At 32.3% G+C, this 20,348-nt stretch overlaps 1 protein-coding gene across 1 annotated transcript; it reads right to left on the bottom strand.

The window, feature by feature from the left end:
* Positions 1-8,843: 8,843 nt before the first annotated feature.
* On the bottom strand, positions 8,844-11,207 carry LOC134273260 (uncharacterized; the record flags this gene model as incomplete). Its single annotated transcript, XM_062755448.1, has 3 exons — positions 10,628-11,207; positions 9,072-9,125; positions 8,844-8,876 (listed from the first exon to the last, which is right to left on the bottom strand). Coding segments are annotated over exons 1-3 (667 nt in total), but the record flags the coding sequence as incomplete, so codon positions are not given.
* Positions 11,208-20,348: the final 9,141 nt, after the last annotated feature.

The following is a 20,348-nucleotide window of genomic DNA, read 5'->3' as shown; positions in this document are numbered from 1 at the left end:
TGATCGAATCGTTCGGTGTTTGGTGGGTATACACAAGAATGAGAGAGAGAAGTTGTTATGAAATTCTTCTCTACAATTTACTTTGGTGAAAAATCCCTGTTTCATAAACCATTATTTGTTGAATAGATTTGTTATGTGTACATCTGTATGTACAATAGTTTGAAACGACACTTGTTAGAAGATATCATACTAGTTTGTATAAAAACTTGCTTGCTATACAACCTTTCGTTCAAACAATGATTTATAACAAGATTTTAGTGATCGATACTTATATATTTATTTGAATACTTACAATTAAAACGAATTTACAAACAAAATTAAAATAAGAGAGTTATAAAAGTTGTGATCGATATAAGCAATTTATACAGTTTTTTTTTAAACATTGAAAATGTCTCCACACATATGGTATTCTAAGGGATTACACATTGCACATTGAAGCATCCCTATTTGATTTTAATGGACGTCCTGTAGAAGACAGGGTTCAATGGTTTCCAGTTCGGGAACGGCTTTTTCAATGCTACTCAGATGTGATTTAAAATTTAAGTATTCGAGAGGGTGGAGGCAAATCCCCTTCTTGGTGGGTACGAGGTTTTCTTCATTCTTCGTTTTCCAGTATTTTCTTATGTTAATACAAGGACTGTCTCCTTTGGCTGTTAGGAATATATTGGCACCGATATGATACTTCAGATCGTATTTCTTGGTTAAGCTGTGTCGATCAAATCAATGGAGAGCGTCAGGGTTTTAAAAAGCTAAACTGATGCCTTTCTTAGTTGGAAACTGTCGATTTTCCGTTGATTTCCCTTGCCGTATGTCGACTCTACGTTCACCATTGTCTAATGTACATGCTTGAATGTATCGCTCGTTTCCTAATTCTAGACTGCACTGGGTAGAAGACATATTGTTGCGATCAGTTTCATTTTACTAATAAGTGAATGTACTTATACCTAAACAGTTTATATCGGAAACACTGTCATTTCCAAATATTTGTCTGATTGGTTTATAACGTTTAAAAGATTTCATCTTATATAAAATAATACCACATCAAACGGAAATTTGTTTAGTATTATAATTAAATTTGATCTTATTCAAACAAGGATGTGAAATAATAAGATATAACTTTACATTGTCATGAGAAGTTAAACATTTCCGATTTATGTTTATTGCATTGATACACATCTTTCCAATGATTTTAATCAAACACGTATTTTAAATATATGTTTGAAAGAAAACGTGGGTCTATTCTGAGTTTTTTTTTATTTAAAAAAAACACCGGATTTTTACATAGTTTTACTATTGTTTCATCATTAAACATTGCACGAATATCTTATTTTTTATGAAACTAAATGTTTTTCAAATATTGGTTCGAGGTTTTGTGATAAAAAATTAATCCGTCTCCGAAAACGACATATGTCCACCCCTATTATCATCCATTCTCCTTACGATCGTCGTAAGGAATGTCAATTATTGTATCATCACCTTAAAATATCAGTCTTATTCAATTTTGTTTAATTTTATATAAACGATGGTATTTTAATAATCCAGAAAACAATTCGGCGGAATTATTTTTTTTTCTATTCATTAACTAAGAAATATCTTAAATTTAATTCCTCGTATTTTAATTCACATATATTGTATCAACAAAATTTATTTTCCCTCGACTTTATTACAATTCATACATATTATCGGGAAATACAGATGGACACGTTTCATTAAACTTGTTCTGATAACGCCACATCTTATGATTTAAATAGTTCATCGAAATGACCTTTATCAAAATTACTAGTTGTCAAATTAGTTTTAGATGTTAATATATATGTATTAATCAACGGATTAAGTTGTTAAAGGATTAAAACAGTCGTGTTATTGATCTATTCATATCCGATTTTGACTTCCTGAACTTTTTCTCTTGGTATAATACACTTACGTGATCTATTGTCAGCTTCTCAAATTCGTATGCGCCTCAAAGTAGCACGAAAAGCCCCACTCTATACTACTATTAACTCCCCATGCAAGGCTCGAACCAAAAACTGTGCACTGAACAGTTAACCCCACTTACTGAGCTATCACCGCTACAAATATACAGATGACTTTAAAAGGACAAAGAAGCATAACATTCACACATTTGTATTTTTTGGAGAAAAGTTCATTTTTCCTGTTCTCTGGGTCTTCTCTCCATTTTTTAAAAGAGTGTAATAAGGTAATTTCTTTGAATTAAAATACACACAAATAACGTTTAAAAATCATGGAGAGAAGACCCAGAGAAAGAGCCAGAGCAAAGCTCGTTGCAAAGCAACGAGAAGGTATTCCGTCCTGTTTGACCGGAAGTAGCTTTCATTTTAAACAAAAAAGAGAAATAACGCCCCAAAATGCTTTGAATCCTCTAAAGCTATGTTGATTAATGAAAAAATAAGCCATTTTTTTTGCTACTTCCGGTTGACCGGAAGTGACAACGACGCACGAAAAATTAATTTTTAAGCTCCCAGAGACATAAGTTGCCCAAAACCTTGTCAAAAAACGGCAAAATACGCGTTTTCAGATTACTTCCTGTTTTGCCGGAAGAGACGTCGCTGGACGTATTTTGACGACCTCATTAGATTAAGCCTGACATTTTCAACAACTTTGCTTCTTTGATGTATAACAAATTCTCAATACGTTTTAAGATATCTAGAAAACACTTTTGGCCCCTCTAGATCCCTTAATTTAGGGTTGAGCCCTTTTTCCGAGATATTATTTAAAAGATCTTTAATTCAGCACAAATTATTTTCTATATATTTTAACAAAATATTTTTAGATTAGAAGATAAGATTCAAAAAATGAGTTATTTTTGGTTCTTTTAAGAGTTCTAATTTTTGACCCCTATATAGCGCCATTTTGAATAGAAAAATCGAAAAACAAAACCGATGTGCAAAACTTCAATCTTTCTATTATCTAAAATCAGTAGAATTTCCGCTCCAGGTTTAGCAGTCTCTGAGCCTTTGTCTGGAAACGAAAGCCTATAAAGTTTCGTTTAAAGAGAAATAACTCAAAAGCGGAAGTGACTTTTTTGAAATTTTAGAGAGCATTCTGATAGAGTTAAGTAACTTCTAGTACCTCTGAAAATTTGAGTGAAATCAATTGAGAAATTAGTGAGATATGGGGCTTCAAAGTTTGCGTCTAAGAAGTAGAAGAAAGAAAAGAATAATAAGCTTTACCAACAGAATCAGTAAAAGGTCTTCCGTACCATAAAAATTTTAGAAGATCGTGCTTAAAAATGCACCATTTTGTACCAAATGTCTGATCTTGCCAATTTTCAAGTTATTTTTTTAGCAAATCAAAGCTCAATTTCGGGAAAATATTTTCCTTTCCTTTAGCACAGAAACCCGATAAATAAAAAAAAAATGTTAAAATTTCATGTCGAAAAAATTTTCCCTTTTCAATTATCCCCAGATTCCGGATGAAGGCCAATCAAAAGCGCCGTCGTTCTTTATAAGAAATTGGGAAGTAGACAGAAAACATTGTTACAGTAATGGAAATGTTTGCAGATGTGAGAAATTTAAAGAAGAAAGTCAAAATTCTTATCAGTGCTAACCAGTTAAAATTTACTGAGGAATTGATATTAAATGTAAGTTATACGAGGGTTTTCCAAAAAGTTCGTGGACAAAAACGTTTTTGTGAAAATAAATGGTTCTGTATGCATCTATTATATATCGAAATATTTCTTATGAAAAACCAAGTCAGAATGATTTAATTTTATTGATGTAACGTAATATTTTTGGAAAATCGGGGTCTTTCAAGGCCGCGGATAGTGCGCACGGACCAAGGTTAAAATGGTATAAACTCTGATTTAAAGTGTTCGGATTAAAATGATTATTTTCTGTATAAAACAAGTCAAAAATTAGTAAAAAGAATTTGTGTAACACAAATAAAGAGGCTAAAATTATTTTATGATATCTTAAGTATCGCTTACGATATACACAGGTACTTGAGGACAGGACCCCCCCCCCCCCCCTTTCGATATACACCCCTGGGATTTTTCGACTTTTTTCTCATAAATAATCTTTCATTGACATATTTGTGATAAGGTCTATACCCAAAAAAATCGAAAAATTACCTAAAACAAATGTTCTATAAAATCTACCCTACATTCTATATATAAAAATCATGTTAATTTATATAAAGAGAGTAGGGTAGAATTTTTTATAAAATGTTAGTTTAGGCAAATTTTTTGAATTGATAGGATAGATTATATCACAAATGTGTCATCCATATATAATTTATGTGAAAAAAGTCTAACAGGCCCGGGGGTCAATATTGGTAGGGGGGGTGGTCCCTGTCCTCAAGCACCTGTGACAGTATAGACAACGAAAAAACTAAAAGAAAACCCAAACAACTACGTGCAAAAACTCAACAGAAAAAGCGACGTCTGCTGTCCACAATGGGCAGCGTCCGATTACAAAAATTAAGTTTTATAACTGTTGAAACGACGTAAGAAACAAAATATTTGTTAAATCAACTCAAAATTACTGAAATATATTTAGTTTGTCAATTTGGGATTGGTATATACGATTTTTCAACGATGTGTACAAATGCAAAGACACTACAAGAATTTAAAAACACATGCAATTTACTGAAAATGAAGTCATGACGTTGTTATAAATCCAGCGCAGCGTCGGACTGGGCTGTGCAGTTTGAATATACAAATTGTTTATTAAGATGACGGTCATAAATTTTTGTGCATTGTTTTGAATTTTAAAAATTAAATAATTTATAATCTATACTTAAAGATTCTTGCTAGCACTTCGAAGTGTGTTGCGCCTTAAAAAGAAATGTAGTGTGTGTCCATGAACATGTGTTAAGTCAAAATCCAAATGTCTGACGTAATAATGAAAGTAGCGTAACGTCAGACTGGTTCGTGCACAAAACCTGCGATCTTAAACTCTATGCCCCTTGAGCTGTCTGTGACTTAATAGTAGCAATACATTTGTTACTTTTTGATGACGATATCCTTTTCCCCCAGCGCACTTGCGATTACGTGCTGAAAAGACGTGTTTTAGGGATGCATTAACACGGTGTAATTTGCAACTGTTGCCGTATATATCGCCCTAATATATATACAATCATCTATAAAATGAATTCAAGTATTTTAATGATGATTTAATCCTGTTTATTTTGTTTAAATAATTCTTTTATGTGGACTTATCAAACTTGATATATTATCATAGCTTACAAGTAATGTATTTTGAATTTTAAATCTTAATCGAAAACGTCGTTCAAAGTAATTGTTTGAATTTCCATTTAGGGTGTCATTTTTTTGCTCGTGTTAAAATGACAGACAGCGACACATGCCCGCCCCCCCCCCCTTTTTATTTCTTCAGTCACATGTATTACCATTTTATCGAAACTTGCAGAATCTTTTATAAATAAAAATAGAAATGAGGTCTAGAAGAAAAAGATTATCACTTGAGAAAAATTTTGTAACACTTTTTAAATATATTTTTTTTAGGACAAAAAGGATTTGTATCTTTCAGCACATTTAACTTGATTTATCTTTTCGAGAGGATTTTTTTTATTAAAAAATATTGTTGGAATATCACTTAATTTCTATTGAACAATACAATAGCGCATTGTCGATGGAAAACATTTTAATTTTTAAAATACATGTAATAAAATTTAACTGATCAAATCTTAATAATACCAGTAAACGGATGAAATACTCCCATGGAACTCGGCATTAGAATAATCAGTCTTCAATCAGCAATACATATCTAAACCTTTCTAGCCAAGGGATTGTGATCCAAAATCTACTCTAGTGAATGGTGGAGATCTGCATTTCCAAATTTTTTCAATGGGTTGCCATATCAGATTTCTATGACACGATGAAATTTGTGAACATGCAGCGTCGATGTACACGAAAACTTACAAGTCCACTCCTATTAAGAAAATTACGTATTTATATCAATTTTATTCAAATTTTCAGAAAAAAATGTCAAATTAATAACATGGTATACAATAAAAATTAATCAATTACTCAGGATCTATCAGGAGTTAGTGCGAAGTGGATATACAGATTTTTTTCTATATACTTTTGTGATATCCCATGCATGATATTACTATAGTATTAAAATATACAAGTTAACGACAGAAAAATATTGATTGTGCTTGTAAAAGATATACTATTCCGACCGAAAAAATCTTCATATAAGTCAGACAGGAGAATAAACAGATCATCTCAATAATTTGACTGCATTTTTTTTCAGTAAAAATATATTTATATTCTACTTTTAATTTTCGACATTACATAGTTTACTGACAATTTTTAGTTTTATTTTCCGAAATTTATGGAAGAGTGAATATCAGGAAATAAAACTGTGAAATAAGACTTTCCTAATTGAAAATCGAAATTATCTTTGGACAATACCGTCAAATCATTGACATCAAAAGCTTTGTTTTCTTAAAATAACATGGATGTTAAATTTGAGATCAGTATCATATGTGTCGGACATCACTGACATAATATATGTAACCCCCCCCCCCCCGAAAAAAGCGCAAAAGAAATGCTGAGCATTCCTGTGATAAAATGAAATGCATTTATTATTTATAATCAGTCTATTTATTTTACATGTTTAACAAGCTAGCTGTTGATCGAAGAAAAAAATGCCGGAAATTCTGCATGTAATAATATAATTCCGGAGACAAAATGCATGCAGGGAATAATTTAGATCGCTTTTGTTCAAAATGTGTTACATCTCACCACCACCACCCCCACCCCCGAAAGAATGAAATTTTAAGCGTTCAAATGCTTTGTTCCTCATTTATGTACCTATAGTATTTAACAGCTGCACTACCCTTTGAAAACAGTCACGAGTTAACTGTCCATACAGAAGTGGATGTCGGAAGTATTTTTCGTGTATAACATAAAAAAATAAAGCTAGTGGAAGAATCCCATCAGACCACATCGCCGTCCTCTTCTTGAAAGTTTACTTCGCCAATTAAGATTTTTCTAAACTTATAATTATTATTTCTAGAGTATGCAGTGTTGACATACATAAACCTATAGAGCATATATATATGTTTTCTTAAACATGTGAAAGCGACTGATAAGTGAATACCTTTAAATAATATAGTTTACTGACAATGTAAGGAATATTCCTATAAGGGACTATATACCCACTGATAAAACTAATCATTATACATGTCTTTTAACCATACTCCCGCTGCGAAGGAGAGGGGGGTATACTGTTTTACCCTCGTGTGTTTTTCCGTCCGTCTACCTGTGTCTGTCCGTAACAAAGTTTTTGGTCGCAGTTTTCTGAGCAAGTACGCAGTACTCATTACAGATGCTTAAAATTTTAGCACATTCGTCACTGTGGCATGCCATATGGTGGTTTCATTTTTTGTTCAAATCCCATGTCAACTTTCTGTTTTACCATGCGTCTATCCGTACCATACATACATGTAACAAATCTTTATCGCATTTTTATAAGCAACTCTTCATAGCAGATTCTTTCAATTTTAGCACAATCTTTGTTAAGACATGTCATATAGTGGGATTTTTTTTGTATATAACATCTGTTGTCAACTTCATATTTTTTCTGTGCATTTGCCTGTAACTGAACGGGTGTAAATTCACATTAGAGTGGGGCATTATTGGTGAACAATGGCTCACAGACTTCTAGTTTGTTCTGCCTTTAAAAAATATCAAACATGTATTCAGTATACTTGCATAAAATTTTCCCGAATACCTTGTTTTATGTATACATTATTCGTTGTTTAGAAATCAAGACACACGATCGAGTAAGTGCAAAAGTTTTTTTAACAATATCGGAAACGTTGACTTATTAATGAAATCATTCAAATTTAAATCAACCTCTTTTTCAACATGATATTGTCATTCCTTTATTCTGTTCCTTATATTTGTGTCTGTGTATTTTTCGATTGCTGTCTAAGGTGGGAAAAAACGGTTTTTGCGAATTTGAATTCAAATAGAACAAGAAATAAGACAAAATGAGAATACATGTAACATAAGATTACATATAAACTGGAACAAAGCTATGTTCTATAAACAAAACTTCTTTTCTCTACGGTCATATATAATTTTATACGTTCCTCCTGTCGATTCCTGCACAGGTTTTTATCAAACACTTACATAAAAAATCAATTGTCAAATTCGATAAATTCTGAATCAAGGGTCTCATCTCACACAAGATTGAGTGACTTCCACATCACCACACCAGTGGATGGTGAACTTATTTAGTGTCAAAAGAAAGACCTTCTTAATTTGTCTCGCATCCCAAGTTTCGTCCAATAAATCGAGCGACTCGGACATATTAAATTGAGGAAAAATTTGCGAAATATATTAGAATTGAAAAACAAAATTTATTATCTAATCATTTATTATCATATCATCAAAACTTTACGTGTAATCAGAGCAGAAAACGTCAAAAACGAATTGTGTGTTAAAGTGCGTGATTGCGGGGCAAAGGTATATGCGTTAAAATGTGTGATTGTGGGGCAACGGTATATGCGTTAAAATGCGTGATTGCGGGGATGGGGGTTAAAGACCCCGATTTTTACAATTTCAATATTAAGTTTCATCAATAAAAATTAAATCATTCCGATTTATTTTTTCATGAGAAATATTTTGATATACAATAGATGCAATTATAAAACCATTTATTTAATAAAAACGTCATTGTCCATGAACGTTTTGGATATGCAAGCCTCGTATAACTCTATTTTGCATACAGTTATGCTATATGGATATGTGAAAGGAATTATTTATCAAACATAACAATGAATTATTACATAGTTGAATATTATTTTTAAAAAATGAAGGAAAGCAACATTATCAAAGCTAAACTTACCTAATTTCTCAAACCCCGTGTTTTCTATTTTATCTGTTAAGTGTAAACATAGCAGAACATTATTGTTTATACTTTATAAACTCAAAATCACACGACGTTCAAGGAACAATCATAATAAGTATTTAAGACAAAAAAAATGATTAAGGTGATTTAATTTGAAAAAAAAACACTTCTCAGAACTGTATGCTAATATTAAACTCTGCATTCAGTCTGCAACTGATGACTTACGTTTCAGTTTCTGTATTTCTTTGGTGTTTTCCTCTACATTTGAGACCACCGACTCTGTTAAATCAAATAGCTTTGCTTGAGTTGACTTGCATTAAGGTCTTCATGTCAAAGGTTTGTATACTACTGACATTGATATTACATATATCTATACAAATACCTTTAAATGCTTTTAACGTTCTCTGTTTTTCATGTATTATCTATCTTAGTATAGATATGTTATAGTAAGATTTCACATATCCAGAGGATTTTTATCTATGGACATGATCAAAAATTAAATCTCCTTCAGTATTTCATTATGATTATGATATCCATTTGGATGTAAAACAAATGGAGCTACAATACGTTTCACATTATGAAAAAAATACTCACATACTCTTAAAACGTTTGTTTTTATAAGGATAACGAAGATACGACGAAGAAGATCAATTTATTATATTATCTTGATTCAAGTTATTCTTCTCAAAAAAGTAAGTCATGCCTTAATAGGGGGGGGGGGGGATTTCTTCATGAAAGCAAATGACAAACCTCCAACGATATTTAGGATATACATGTATAGTTCTAAGAACCAATTAATATATATTCTTTGTTGTTTTTTTAACATGATTGCGTGAAATGAAAGAGATAGACATTATTTCATTTATTTGGCATTAAACAAAATAATTTAATGGCAGTTGTACCTTGTACTAGTAATTTGATTGGGTAAAAGATTTAATCCATTTTGTATAACATAACTAGCCTACGTCACTATACATATATGATTTAGGTAAAAAAGGAATTACTCCGTTTTACGTTACTTTTTAAATATTCTTAATAGATAGTTTTCGATGGCCCCAAATTTAGCAAAAGTTACCTCCCGTTGGTCGCCATATTGGAGGTCGACACGGTGAGTTTTCCTCTTTGTCTTACCAAGTTTAAGAAAATATAGCAGAAATATTTGGTGGAAAATCTTTATTAAATATTTTTTTCTTAATAAAGGAGGCTTCCAAAAATTTATATACTTCAGAGAAATAATGATTCCTAATTCAAAATCGCAAATATAAAAATTTAAAATTGGTTGAACAATGAAGGAATATGAGCATTTGGACCTCCAGTATGGCGGCCAACGGGAGGTAACTTTTGCTAAAATTAGGTCATATGAAAACTATCTATTCAAGGAAGCACTAAACACTAACAGAAACTTTTTTTTGGACTCAGAGAAAAATATGCATTTTAAGACTTTCCATCTCATAAATTATGTAATTAACGGTAAATAACAACTACTTTAATCTTACAGCTAAGGGCAGTTCACTTTAACTACATAAAATTACCCAATAAAACCTAATAAATAGAGCTCTTTAGTGTGCAGTATTTAGAGCGTCCTTAAAGCCTTTCCCTGGAGGAAACTATTTTCTCATTGTCTACACTGAAATTAAATTATAAGGAATGAAGTTTATTACAACTTATGTAAGATGATATAACATAACAGTTTATGTTCTTTTATTACTCCAGTAACCGCTTTGCGTATAACAAAAGTTGAAATAAGCTTATTCCTCAAATGTATATACCAGTAGTCTTACCAAATATTGCAAGCTGTTTTATCCATTTCATTTCCTGCTCCGCGTCCATTGTGTCTGTTTTGATAAAGTCCACCGATTTCTGATATTTTGTACCGCCAAAATAAATATCAACATCTTCGGCAATTTTGCGAATGTTCATAAACTCATTTTGGTAATCGGCATCAGGTATGCCAATTTCAACAGCATGTCCGTAGTGTTTGTTTCTGATGAACCTGATACGCTCCATATTTGCCGATACACTTCTGTCTGTAGTGTCAGGATCATTACCCCAACCTTGACTGTGTGCAGGTAGCTTAGTCACATTACGCAGGAGAATATAAAGCAAGGATATATCCATGTCGGAATAATTTCCACCGTAGATACTTGACGGTGGAGGGAAAATCAAATCAGTTTGCGAAATATGGAGTGGGTTCTTCTTTGCTGATTTTAACCATTTTTCAACTCTCCTGGACAGGTCAGTCGTTGGAACCTCATTGAGAAGTACCTCCCTCATCATGTCAGCACATGGCCCAAGTATAAGGCGGGAGGTTCGTGCTAAGTTTGTGGTTTGTGGTGTAGACGCATACTTTAAGTGGGACATGACCTGGTTTCTGTTTGTATTCCAACTGTTGCAGTTTATCCTGAAAATACATGATGCTTTAAATTATATATATTTATTCCCTGTTTATCAATGTTGAAAGCGCTCAAGAAAAACACACAAGCTTTTAATAAATATATGTCTGTTCATTTTCCCATCATGGGTTTTGGGTTTTAAAATTCATTTATATACATTATATGTGAGGTAATGATCATTTGATGGTTTTATAAAACTCTACTATACATTTATACCAAATTTACTTTCAATTTGATTTATTTTTGAAAAATGAAAGAACAGGCAGAGTCTTTGAAAGATTTTTTTATCGCGCAAACCCTTTTCTGATAAGTTATCGGGCTCTTTGAAATTATTTCAGACAGGGAAAAGACTTTCAGAATGCTGATGTGCTGTGATCAGATGTAAATATTTGTTAGAGATCCTTATCTCTTTCCTCTTTTATCAGGGTTTTATCCACTGGTAATTTCATTTGTTCCGATCTTAATAAATAACTTTTATTAATTTGGTAATTTTCGAGTAGAAGACTACATCCCGACAATCAGCTATAGTAGTGTGTCGACGTATATAATATATTATAACTACGCTTTCCTGCTTAGGCGGAAACAAAACTCCACTCCTTAACGAAAGAGCGCACCAAGGGAGATAATATAGCAGTCTGTATATTTATTATAAGGAGATAAAAAAAGTAAAATGCATACATACAATGTATCAAGTTGGTGTGCTTTATAATGTAATATTAAATGATTATAAATTAAGGTAGTCTCCAAGTTGAAGTAAGACATTCATATTTGCACATGTAATGATAAAAAAAACTTTAAGAACTATCTAAGCAATGAAAATTTTGTGCTTCATTTAGAAGTTTGGTTCTTCTTTTTTTTTATTGTAAAAGGTCAATCTATGGTTAAGGACAGATGATACAAACAATTTTTTTCTTTGAAAAAGATTTAATATCATGTCACAAGTTTAGAATTTTTTCTCCTAAGAACTGGAATATGAAAAAGACTGGGAAAATATAAGTAATATTTCAAAGAAAAAACAAATAAAGACAAATTACATTCCGTAAAGGTTAACAGGTGAAAACAAATTTCAGAAAATGTTAACATAAAAGTGTAAGATGAACTTAAGAAAAATATACCAAGCCAGGTGAATTTTTTTAGGAAATGCTATATGATAAAAATCAGCCTATGTGATATTGCTAATTTTTTGTCATTTTGATCTTCCTCTTAAAATTCACATGGCTTGGTATATTTTTCTTAAGTTTATTTTTACACTTTTAGCACCAAGATAACCTATTCTGAATGTGATTTGTCTATATTTGTTTTTTTGTTTGGTTTTTGTTTTAAATATTACTAATATTTTCCAGATCTATTTCATTTTCCAGTTCTTCGGAGAAAAATTCTAAGAACCATCCACTTTTCTAAACTTGTGACATGATATTAAATCTTTTTCAAAGAAAAAAAATTGTTTGTATCATCTGTCCTTAAATGTATTTCGTTTTCCACTACATTCAAGTTACATTTTTTACATATTCTTCTATCTCTTTTAAGTCCCATATATTTACCACTTTTACTACTTTCAATTTTTTTTTTTTTTATTGTAACACTTTCACATGTACATATAAAATAAATTTCATCATTTGGTACACAATAACATCGGGTCTACACACAATATAGAGTTATGTTTATATAATGTGAAAGGTGTTTTGAAAGAAAAAAAAAAGACAAAGAAAAGGGGGAGGGGTCAGCAAGAAAAAAATCTTTCTTCTATTACAAATAATACAAAAAAATAAAAAATCACTCAAATAAATCATAGGATGTACATGTATATATAAGCTTGTATATGTAACTCTATTACTTACAATGTATCACAAATATTTTGCCAATGCCTTTCATATTCTTCATATTTACAATTCTTCATCAATAAAAATTTTTCAATCAAAATTCTATCTGTGATCCTCTTTAATACAGCTTCAGCATCTATTCTTGGAACATTCTTATATTTACTGGCAAAAATAAATTGCTTTACAATAAGTATTAGAAGGTTTTGAAATCTATAAACATTCATATTTTCATATTTACCAAATAGTATTGCTTGTTTATCAAAACTACAATGAATATTAAACTTATTTAAAATCCATTCTTCAATAGTACACCAGAGTTCTTTTACATGGAAACATTCAACAAATAAATGATCAATTGTTTCTATGTCACTTCTGCAGAAACTACATGCTGGAGAATCGATCAATTTTAGTCTAAAAAGATAATAATTAGTTGGGATGATTCTATGTAAGATTTGAAACTGTAGCCATTGAAGTTTAGATTCTTGAGTTATTTTAAAAGGAAGTTCAAATATTTTAGCCCAGTCTGCCTCATCGAAGATAAATCTGTTTTCTCTCCATTTTTTGATTGAGTTAACTGGCTCTTTCTTTTTACTTATAAATATGTTATACATATCCTTACAACCTTTATCATGTTTATAAAATACAAAAATGGAATTTGGAAGATATGGTCCAATCAACTTAGCATTTTCAATATCATCACAGTTTATATTTTTCAGTCTATCTAACACTGCTATTCTAAGACCATTATAATCAACAAAATTTGTTTTCACTTTCAAGTTTATTAATGAGTCGAGACTTATGAAACTACCCTCATTGTTAAAGAGGTCAGTAAGAAAAACAATGCCTTCATTAAAATAGTTTTTCCAAAAAAAAGATTTATTATTAATTTTAATCCTTGGATTATTCCATATATGTTCAAATAGCACATGCCTGTCCTTCTCTTGATTTATTATAGTTAGCCTTGCCCAGCTTGACAGAACTTCTTTCCAAAAAACATTATTTAATCTCGTTGAGAGATTCAGAATATAATCAGAACCCCTTATCCAAAGATTGTTTATATCTACTTTTAGTTCAGCTTCAAATAATTTTACCCAGTTTGCTTGTGAGTGAATAAGTCTTCTAATCCAACTTGATTTAAGGGCAGAAATGAATTCTGTATAATCAATCATTTTTAGACCTCCATATTTATAGTCCTGGATTATAACATTTTTCTTTACCTTGTGAGTTTTGCTACCCCAAAGAAAATAATACATTTCAGTCTCAAACATCTTCAAAAAGTCTGACTTAGGGTTTGGTAAAGTAAGAATTAAATGGTTTAATTTGGGTAATATTAAAGTTTTAATTACTGTTAACCTTCCAATTGGGGTAAGTTTCCTTAAACTCCACTTACGTAACAAAGGTTTGATTTCATTTAGCTTTATGGAATAATTAAGATCAAGTATTTCATTCAAGTTTACTGAAAATTTTATTCCTAGAAGATCAAATATTGAATTTTCCCAGTCAAGCTTCCACCTTGAGTGATGAAATACGTCCCTTGAAATTTTTTTACTTCCAATCCATATCATTTTAGTTTTTAAGAAATTTATCTTTAAGCCTGATATATTAGCAAAATAATCTAATTCTCGGAGAATACCATCCATAGATCTTGGTCAACCATCTGAGATAAGAGAAGTATCATCAGCATATTGGGAGAGTTGTACTCTTCACCCTCAATTGTTATACCTTTTATATCTTGATTATTTCGAATTAAGATTCCGAGAATTTCAGCACATAACAAAAAGAGATAAGGTGAGATCGGATCACCTTGCCTGCATCCTCTTTGGGGGAAAAGATAGTCTGAAGTAAATCCATTTTGTATAATACATGATTTAATACCATTATAGAAGGTTCTAATCCAATTTTTAAAAGAGGGTCCAAAATTAAAAAAGTCAAGGGTTTGATATATAAAGTTCCATGAGATTGTATCAAAAGCCTTTTCAAAGTCAATTAACATCAATAGGCCAGGTATTTGATTATATTCTGTATAATGCATTATATCATATATCAGTCTAATATTCTCTCCAATAAATCTACCTTTTATAAATCCAGTTTGGTCTCTATTTATCAATTTGCCCAATTTAGTTTTCATTCGTTCCGCGATGCATCCTGATGCTATTTTATAAACAACATTTAAAAGACTAATGGGTCGCCAGTTTTTCAGAAATTGTTTTGGCTTTCCTGTTTTTGGAATACAAGTAATGATTCCTAATTTATTTGAGTCTGAGAATTGAAGTTTTTCATTTGAATTATTTATTGCTTTTGTAATAAAGGAGCCAATATCTTTCCAGAAAAACTTTCAATTTTTAGTTTGTAAGAAGATAATCTTTATCTGGTTATGCCTCTTCTAAAGTTAAAGGTATTCAGTAATGTTGAATATTCTTCATACTGGAAATCACTTTTAAGCTTTACACAAGAAACCATTTTTCATTAAGAATTCTTTTCTTTCAAGGTTAGCCAAATGCAATTTTTTTTTCGGATTCGATTATTAATAACAAATTTGAATTTAGATTTACTCAAAGAGGAAGTTTTCTTTATAATTCTAACAATTTACAAAATTGAAGGATACAAAAGAATCAGGCGTCCCTGTTTGTACTAGGTGTTTTAGGATTAATAAAAGCAATGTACAGGAGAGAACTGTTATCAAAATATTCCATTCTATGCCAATATAATAACATTGATTTTATGATATCAATATAATATGGACTTCTTCCAAGTTCTAACATTATGGCGAAATTTGCACTTTGCTTATGAACACCCAGAATAAATTTACTAAACTTCAAATGTAGTTTGTCAGGTTCTGAAAATTTTATAAATTGTCAATTGAGATGACATTTGTGGGTCATGATGAATGAGGATCTAACACACCCCACTATATATGTGCTTCGTTCACCTTAGCTACAAATTAAAGTAAACTTTTCTAGTAATTTACCGATTGTCGATTGCATGTATATAATTGTTTAAGGTATATGTGCAACCATTTTACTGATATTCTATTTCTCTGTTTTACATTAATCAATCCTCAATTCGTAAGTAATTTTTTACTGAGAGCATATTGAAATACATTTTAAAATTAAAAAAATATAAATATCTCTATGAATAACATTTGCAAAGAATTTAAAAAAAAACTTGTTAGAAGTGGAGAGTAAAAAGATATTTGAAAGTCATTTTACAGTTATTATTCATATGAACATATTCCGCCGAGTACAAAAAAATGTTTGACAATTCCACACAAAACCTACAGAGACATCAAAAGGGTTGACAGTTGACACCTCTTACTAAACAACAGGGTCACCATAAAGGTCGACAGGTCGACAGTTGACACCTTTTATTAGTTAACCTACAATGACATCACAAAGGTCGACAGGTCGACAGTTGACACCTCTTACTAAACAACAGTGTCACCATAAAGGTCGACAGGTCGACAGTTATCACCTCTTATTGGTTAACCTACAATGTCATCACAAAGGTCGACAGGTCGACAGTTGACACCTCTTATTAATTTTCAAACCCATCTGAGATATTAGGGTTAGTTTTCAAATCCACTTGAAAGATAAGGGCTAGTATTCAAACCAAGCTGAGCGATTAGGTATAGTACTCGAAACCCCTGAGAGATTAAGGTTAGTTTCGAACCCACTTGAGATATGAGGGTTAGTTCTCGAATCCATCTGAGAGATTGGCTTAGTTCTCGAATCCACCTGAGAGACTAGGGTTAGTTCTAGAACCCACCTGAGAGATAAAGGGTAGTTCAAGAACCCAACTTAGAAATAAGGGTTTGTTCTCGAAATATCCTGAGAGAATAGGGTTAGTTCTCGAACCCACCTAAGAGATTAGTGTAAGTTCTCGAAACCACCTGAGAGATTAGGGTAAGTTCTTCAAAGCACCTGAGAGATCAGGGTTAGTTCTCGAACCCACCTGGGAGATTCAGGTTAGTTCTCGAACCCACCTGAGAGATTAGGGTTAGTTATCCAACATGATAGATAAAGGCTATTCCTCTACCACACCTTGGGGTCAACCCGTCGACCTGTCAACCTGTCTACCTGTCAACCCACTACCAGTCTACCCGTCGACCAGTCAACCTGTCAACCCGTCGACTTGTCTACCCGTCGACCTGTCAACCAACTACCTCTCTACCCGTCAACCAGTCGACCTGTCAACCCACTACCTGTCTACCACTAGACCTGTTAACCATCAGACCCATCTACCCGTTGACCGTCAACCCGTCGACCTGTCTACCCGTCGACCTGTCAACCAGTCGACCTGTCAACCCGTCGACCTGTCAACCCACTACCTGTCTGCTCGTCGACCTGTCTACACGTCAACCTATCAACCTGTATACCCGTCGACCTCTTCACCAGTCGACCTGTCAACCCGTCGACCTGTGTACCCGTCGACCTGTTTACCCCTCGACCTGTCTACCCGTCGACCTGTCTACCCGTCGACCTGTCAACCAGTCGACCTGTCAACCCACTACCTGTCTTCCCGCCGACCCGTCTACCTGTCAACCAGTCGACCTGTCAACCCGTCCACCTGTTAACCAACTACCTGTCTACCCGTCGACCTGTCAACCCGCCGACTTTTCTACTCGTCGACCTTGCTACTTGTCAACCAGTCGACTTGTCGACTTGTCTACCTGTCTACCTGTCAACCAGTCAACCCGTCAAACCGTCGACCTGTCTACCTATCAACTTGTCGACCTGTCAACTCGTCTTCTGCTGGAAAAATTCTTCTAATTTCCTTTTTATTATCCAACAACGCGCATTAATTCAAACTTGGCGCATGAATCCGATTATAAAGCAAGGCGCATTTATTTAAATTATGCGTATAAAAATATTTTTACCGGGACTACTTATCCATATATCCTAGTTGAGCCGTAAATTCTAGAGGTGGATTCAGCATTTTACCCGGAGTAAACATCCTTTGTTGACTGATTACACAGCAGTGAGTCCCATGTATTGTTTAGGTATACGTAATATTCTTTAGAATTAATTTACAAAATGTTGACTTTAAAAGAAGTTATTGTAATCCTTGTTGCATCAACTTATCTGTCAGTTACATGCCTTGCGCAGGGGGGATAAGGAAGCATACAAAATATTCTACCTTGACTGCATCAGTGCTACATTATGACGTCATAGTAGGCGAGATGACGTCATTTCTAGAACACAAGTTTTCGTTACATTGGTATTTAGAGATGTAATTTAACTCTTGAAAATGAATAGAAACTTGTAAATATTAACAACAGTAAAATGTTCTTATTTTGTTATGCTATATTTTGTCATTTTGATTAAAATCTACCTCCGATAAAGTCATATGTGTACATCAAGTAACTTGGGGTTTTATCATGCCGTGTAAAGAGAATTTGGCTATTACGGCATGTACAAAGATACGTAAAATGGAGTTTAACAGCAAATATTGTTAATATTTTGTGATATTCATATGGAGTTCAGTTAATAAAACTGGTATGCTAAGTTATTTTCATTTATTTTATTCTCATTCAAATTTTTTTTAAGACAGCCAGCTATATACGTATCCCGGTCGGCCTTTCCTCTGTCATTTGAGACAAAAATTGCAACAGAACAACAATAAGCTGTATATTTCAAAACTTAAGATTTGTACATATGGAAAGTTTGCCTCCTAAAATAGTTGGAAAGTGCTGCTAGAATCCCGAGTTAAGCATGGTTTTATGAAAAATCAGGGTTCATATGTAAAAGATTCAAAACACCGGGTAAGGTTTCGTGCGAATGTGTGGAATAATTATTTTACTAATGGGACAGTTGGACTCTAGCAGCACTTTTTAGACAAAGCAGATGTTTTTCAACAACATTATTTACTCAAAGAAATTATCAAACTCCGGGGTATTGTTGTTCTGTTAGCTTTTTTATTAAGGAAAATTTTGCTATTAATAGAAGTCACGTGATGCCGTGGTGGGGGTGCACGTCATTGCTTTAAACATTCTTTTATCTTTATGCATTAGATAATAATAGTTTACGTTAATCAGCGGTTTTGGTAAATTATAACACTTAATTTTCTTTAAAAAGTCCAAATTTCCCGAAAAATGACTTATATGCTTCCTTAACATACCCGCGTGGTTTAACATTTGATGTTGTAAGTATAATTTGCATTTTAATGGAAAACTATTGTACATGTATAAGTAAGGGAATTTGACGATGAGAAGGTTATACAATTTAGCCATTATAAGGACAAATGATACAAACAAAAAAATGGATGCCTGGATTGGTATATATTTTTTACCTAATTTCATTGCAAATGATGCAAGTGCATGTACTGAATTTCTAAAATATAAAGAAATTGTTTACCTTCTGTGACGTTCAAATCTACCCTTCTGAAACCATCCTTATTATTCTATACAAGTATTTTTCACTTCAAATTCCATTTTTGTGCAACTTTGAATACTACGCGGTGGAACATATTTATTCTATTCATTAAAACATAACCCAAGTTGTTATTTTCAAAATTTTTTACCAAAGTTCGTTTGTATCATCCATCCTTAATTCATCTTTATCTCTTTAGTTATTAAAACATCCAAACATGAAACATATACATGTGGCAAATTCTGAATCATATCTTATGTAACTTCACTAGGATATATCGAGTCTACAAATATGACTGAGACAACGTCGTCGATATCTGAATGTTCATCGGATGGTAACAGGAAGTATTTGCTTCTTCTCATTTAGACGTTTTTGAACAAAGTCTTCAGGCGGCTTTTAAAGGATCATAATTAGAACCCATCGACACTTCAACAGTTTGTTGGAAGACTGGTTTCTGAAGATTGCTTAATTGTTATAAAAGAGGACAATTGATCAGCATCCTCAATTTTAAAATGCGTGTGTAAAGAGTCAGAGTAGATTTTAAATAAGTTTCTTAATTATCAATCTCAGAATAGAACGATTGATTTTGCTGAAAAACTGATGTCAATGATCAAGAAAACGACCGTGATCAAACTCACAAAAGAGGTAAATAATGAAACTTAACAGAGGAAAATACAACTTAAATACGATTTAAATCAAATGCCTAGAAGTAAGCATCTCCTATCAACCAAAGTATACCTTTCGTGAGCCCTCTGCTTTAAGGAGGCTGGGGGTTCAACAATTTAACCATACATTAACCACCAGATTTAACTTATTTTTTTAGATATGGTATCTTAAGCTTTCAACATTCATTTGGCAAGGAAAAAAAATTCATACATTTCAGCTTTAAATTTTGATAATTTTTGTATATCTTTTTATGGA

Source organism: Saccostrea cucullata, unplaced genomic scaffold (assembly GCF_032062105.1).
Source record: "Saccostrea cucullata isolate Sc308-1 unplaced genomic scaffold, CSIRO_AGI_Scuc_v1 ctg8047, whole genome shotgun sequence".
NCBI lineage: Eukaryota > Metazoa > Mollusca > Bivalvia > Ostreida > Ostreidae > Saccostrea > Saccostrea cuccullata.
This window is presented reverse-complemented; position numbering and strand designations above follow the sequence as displayed.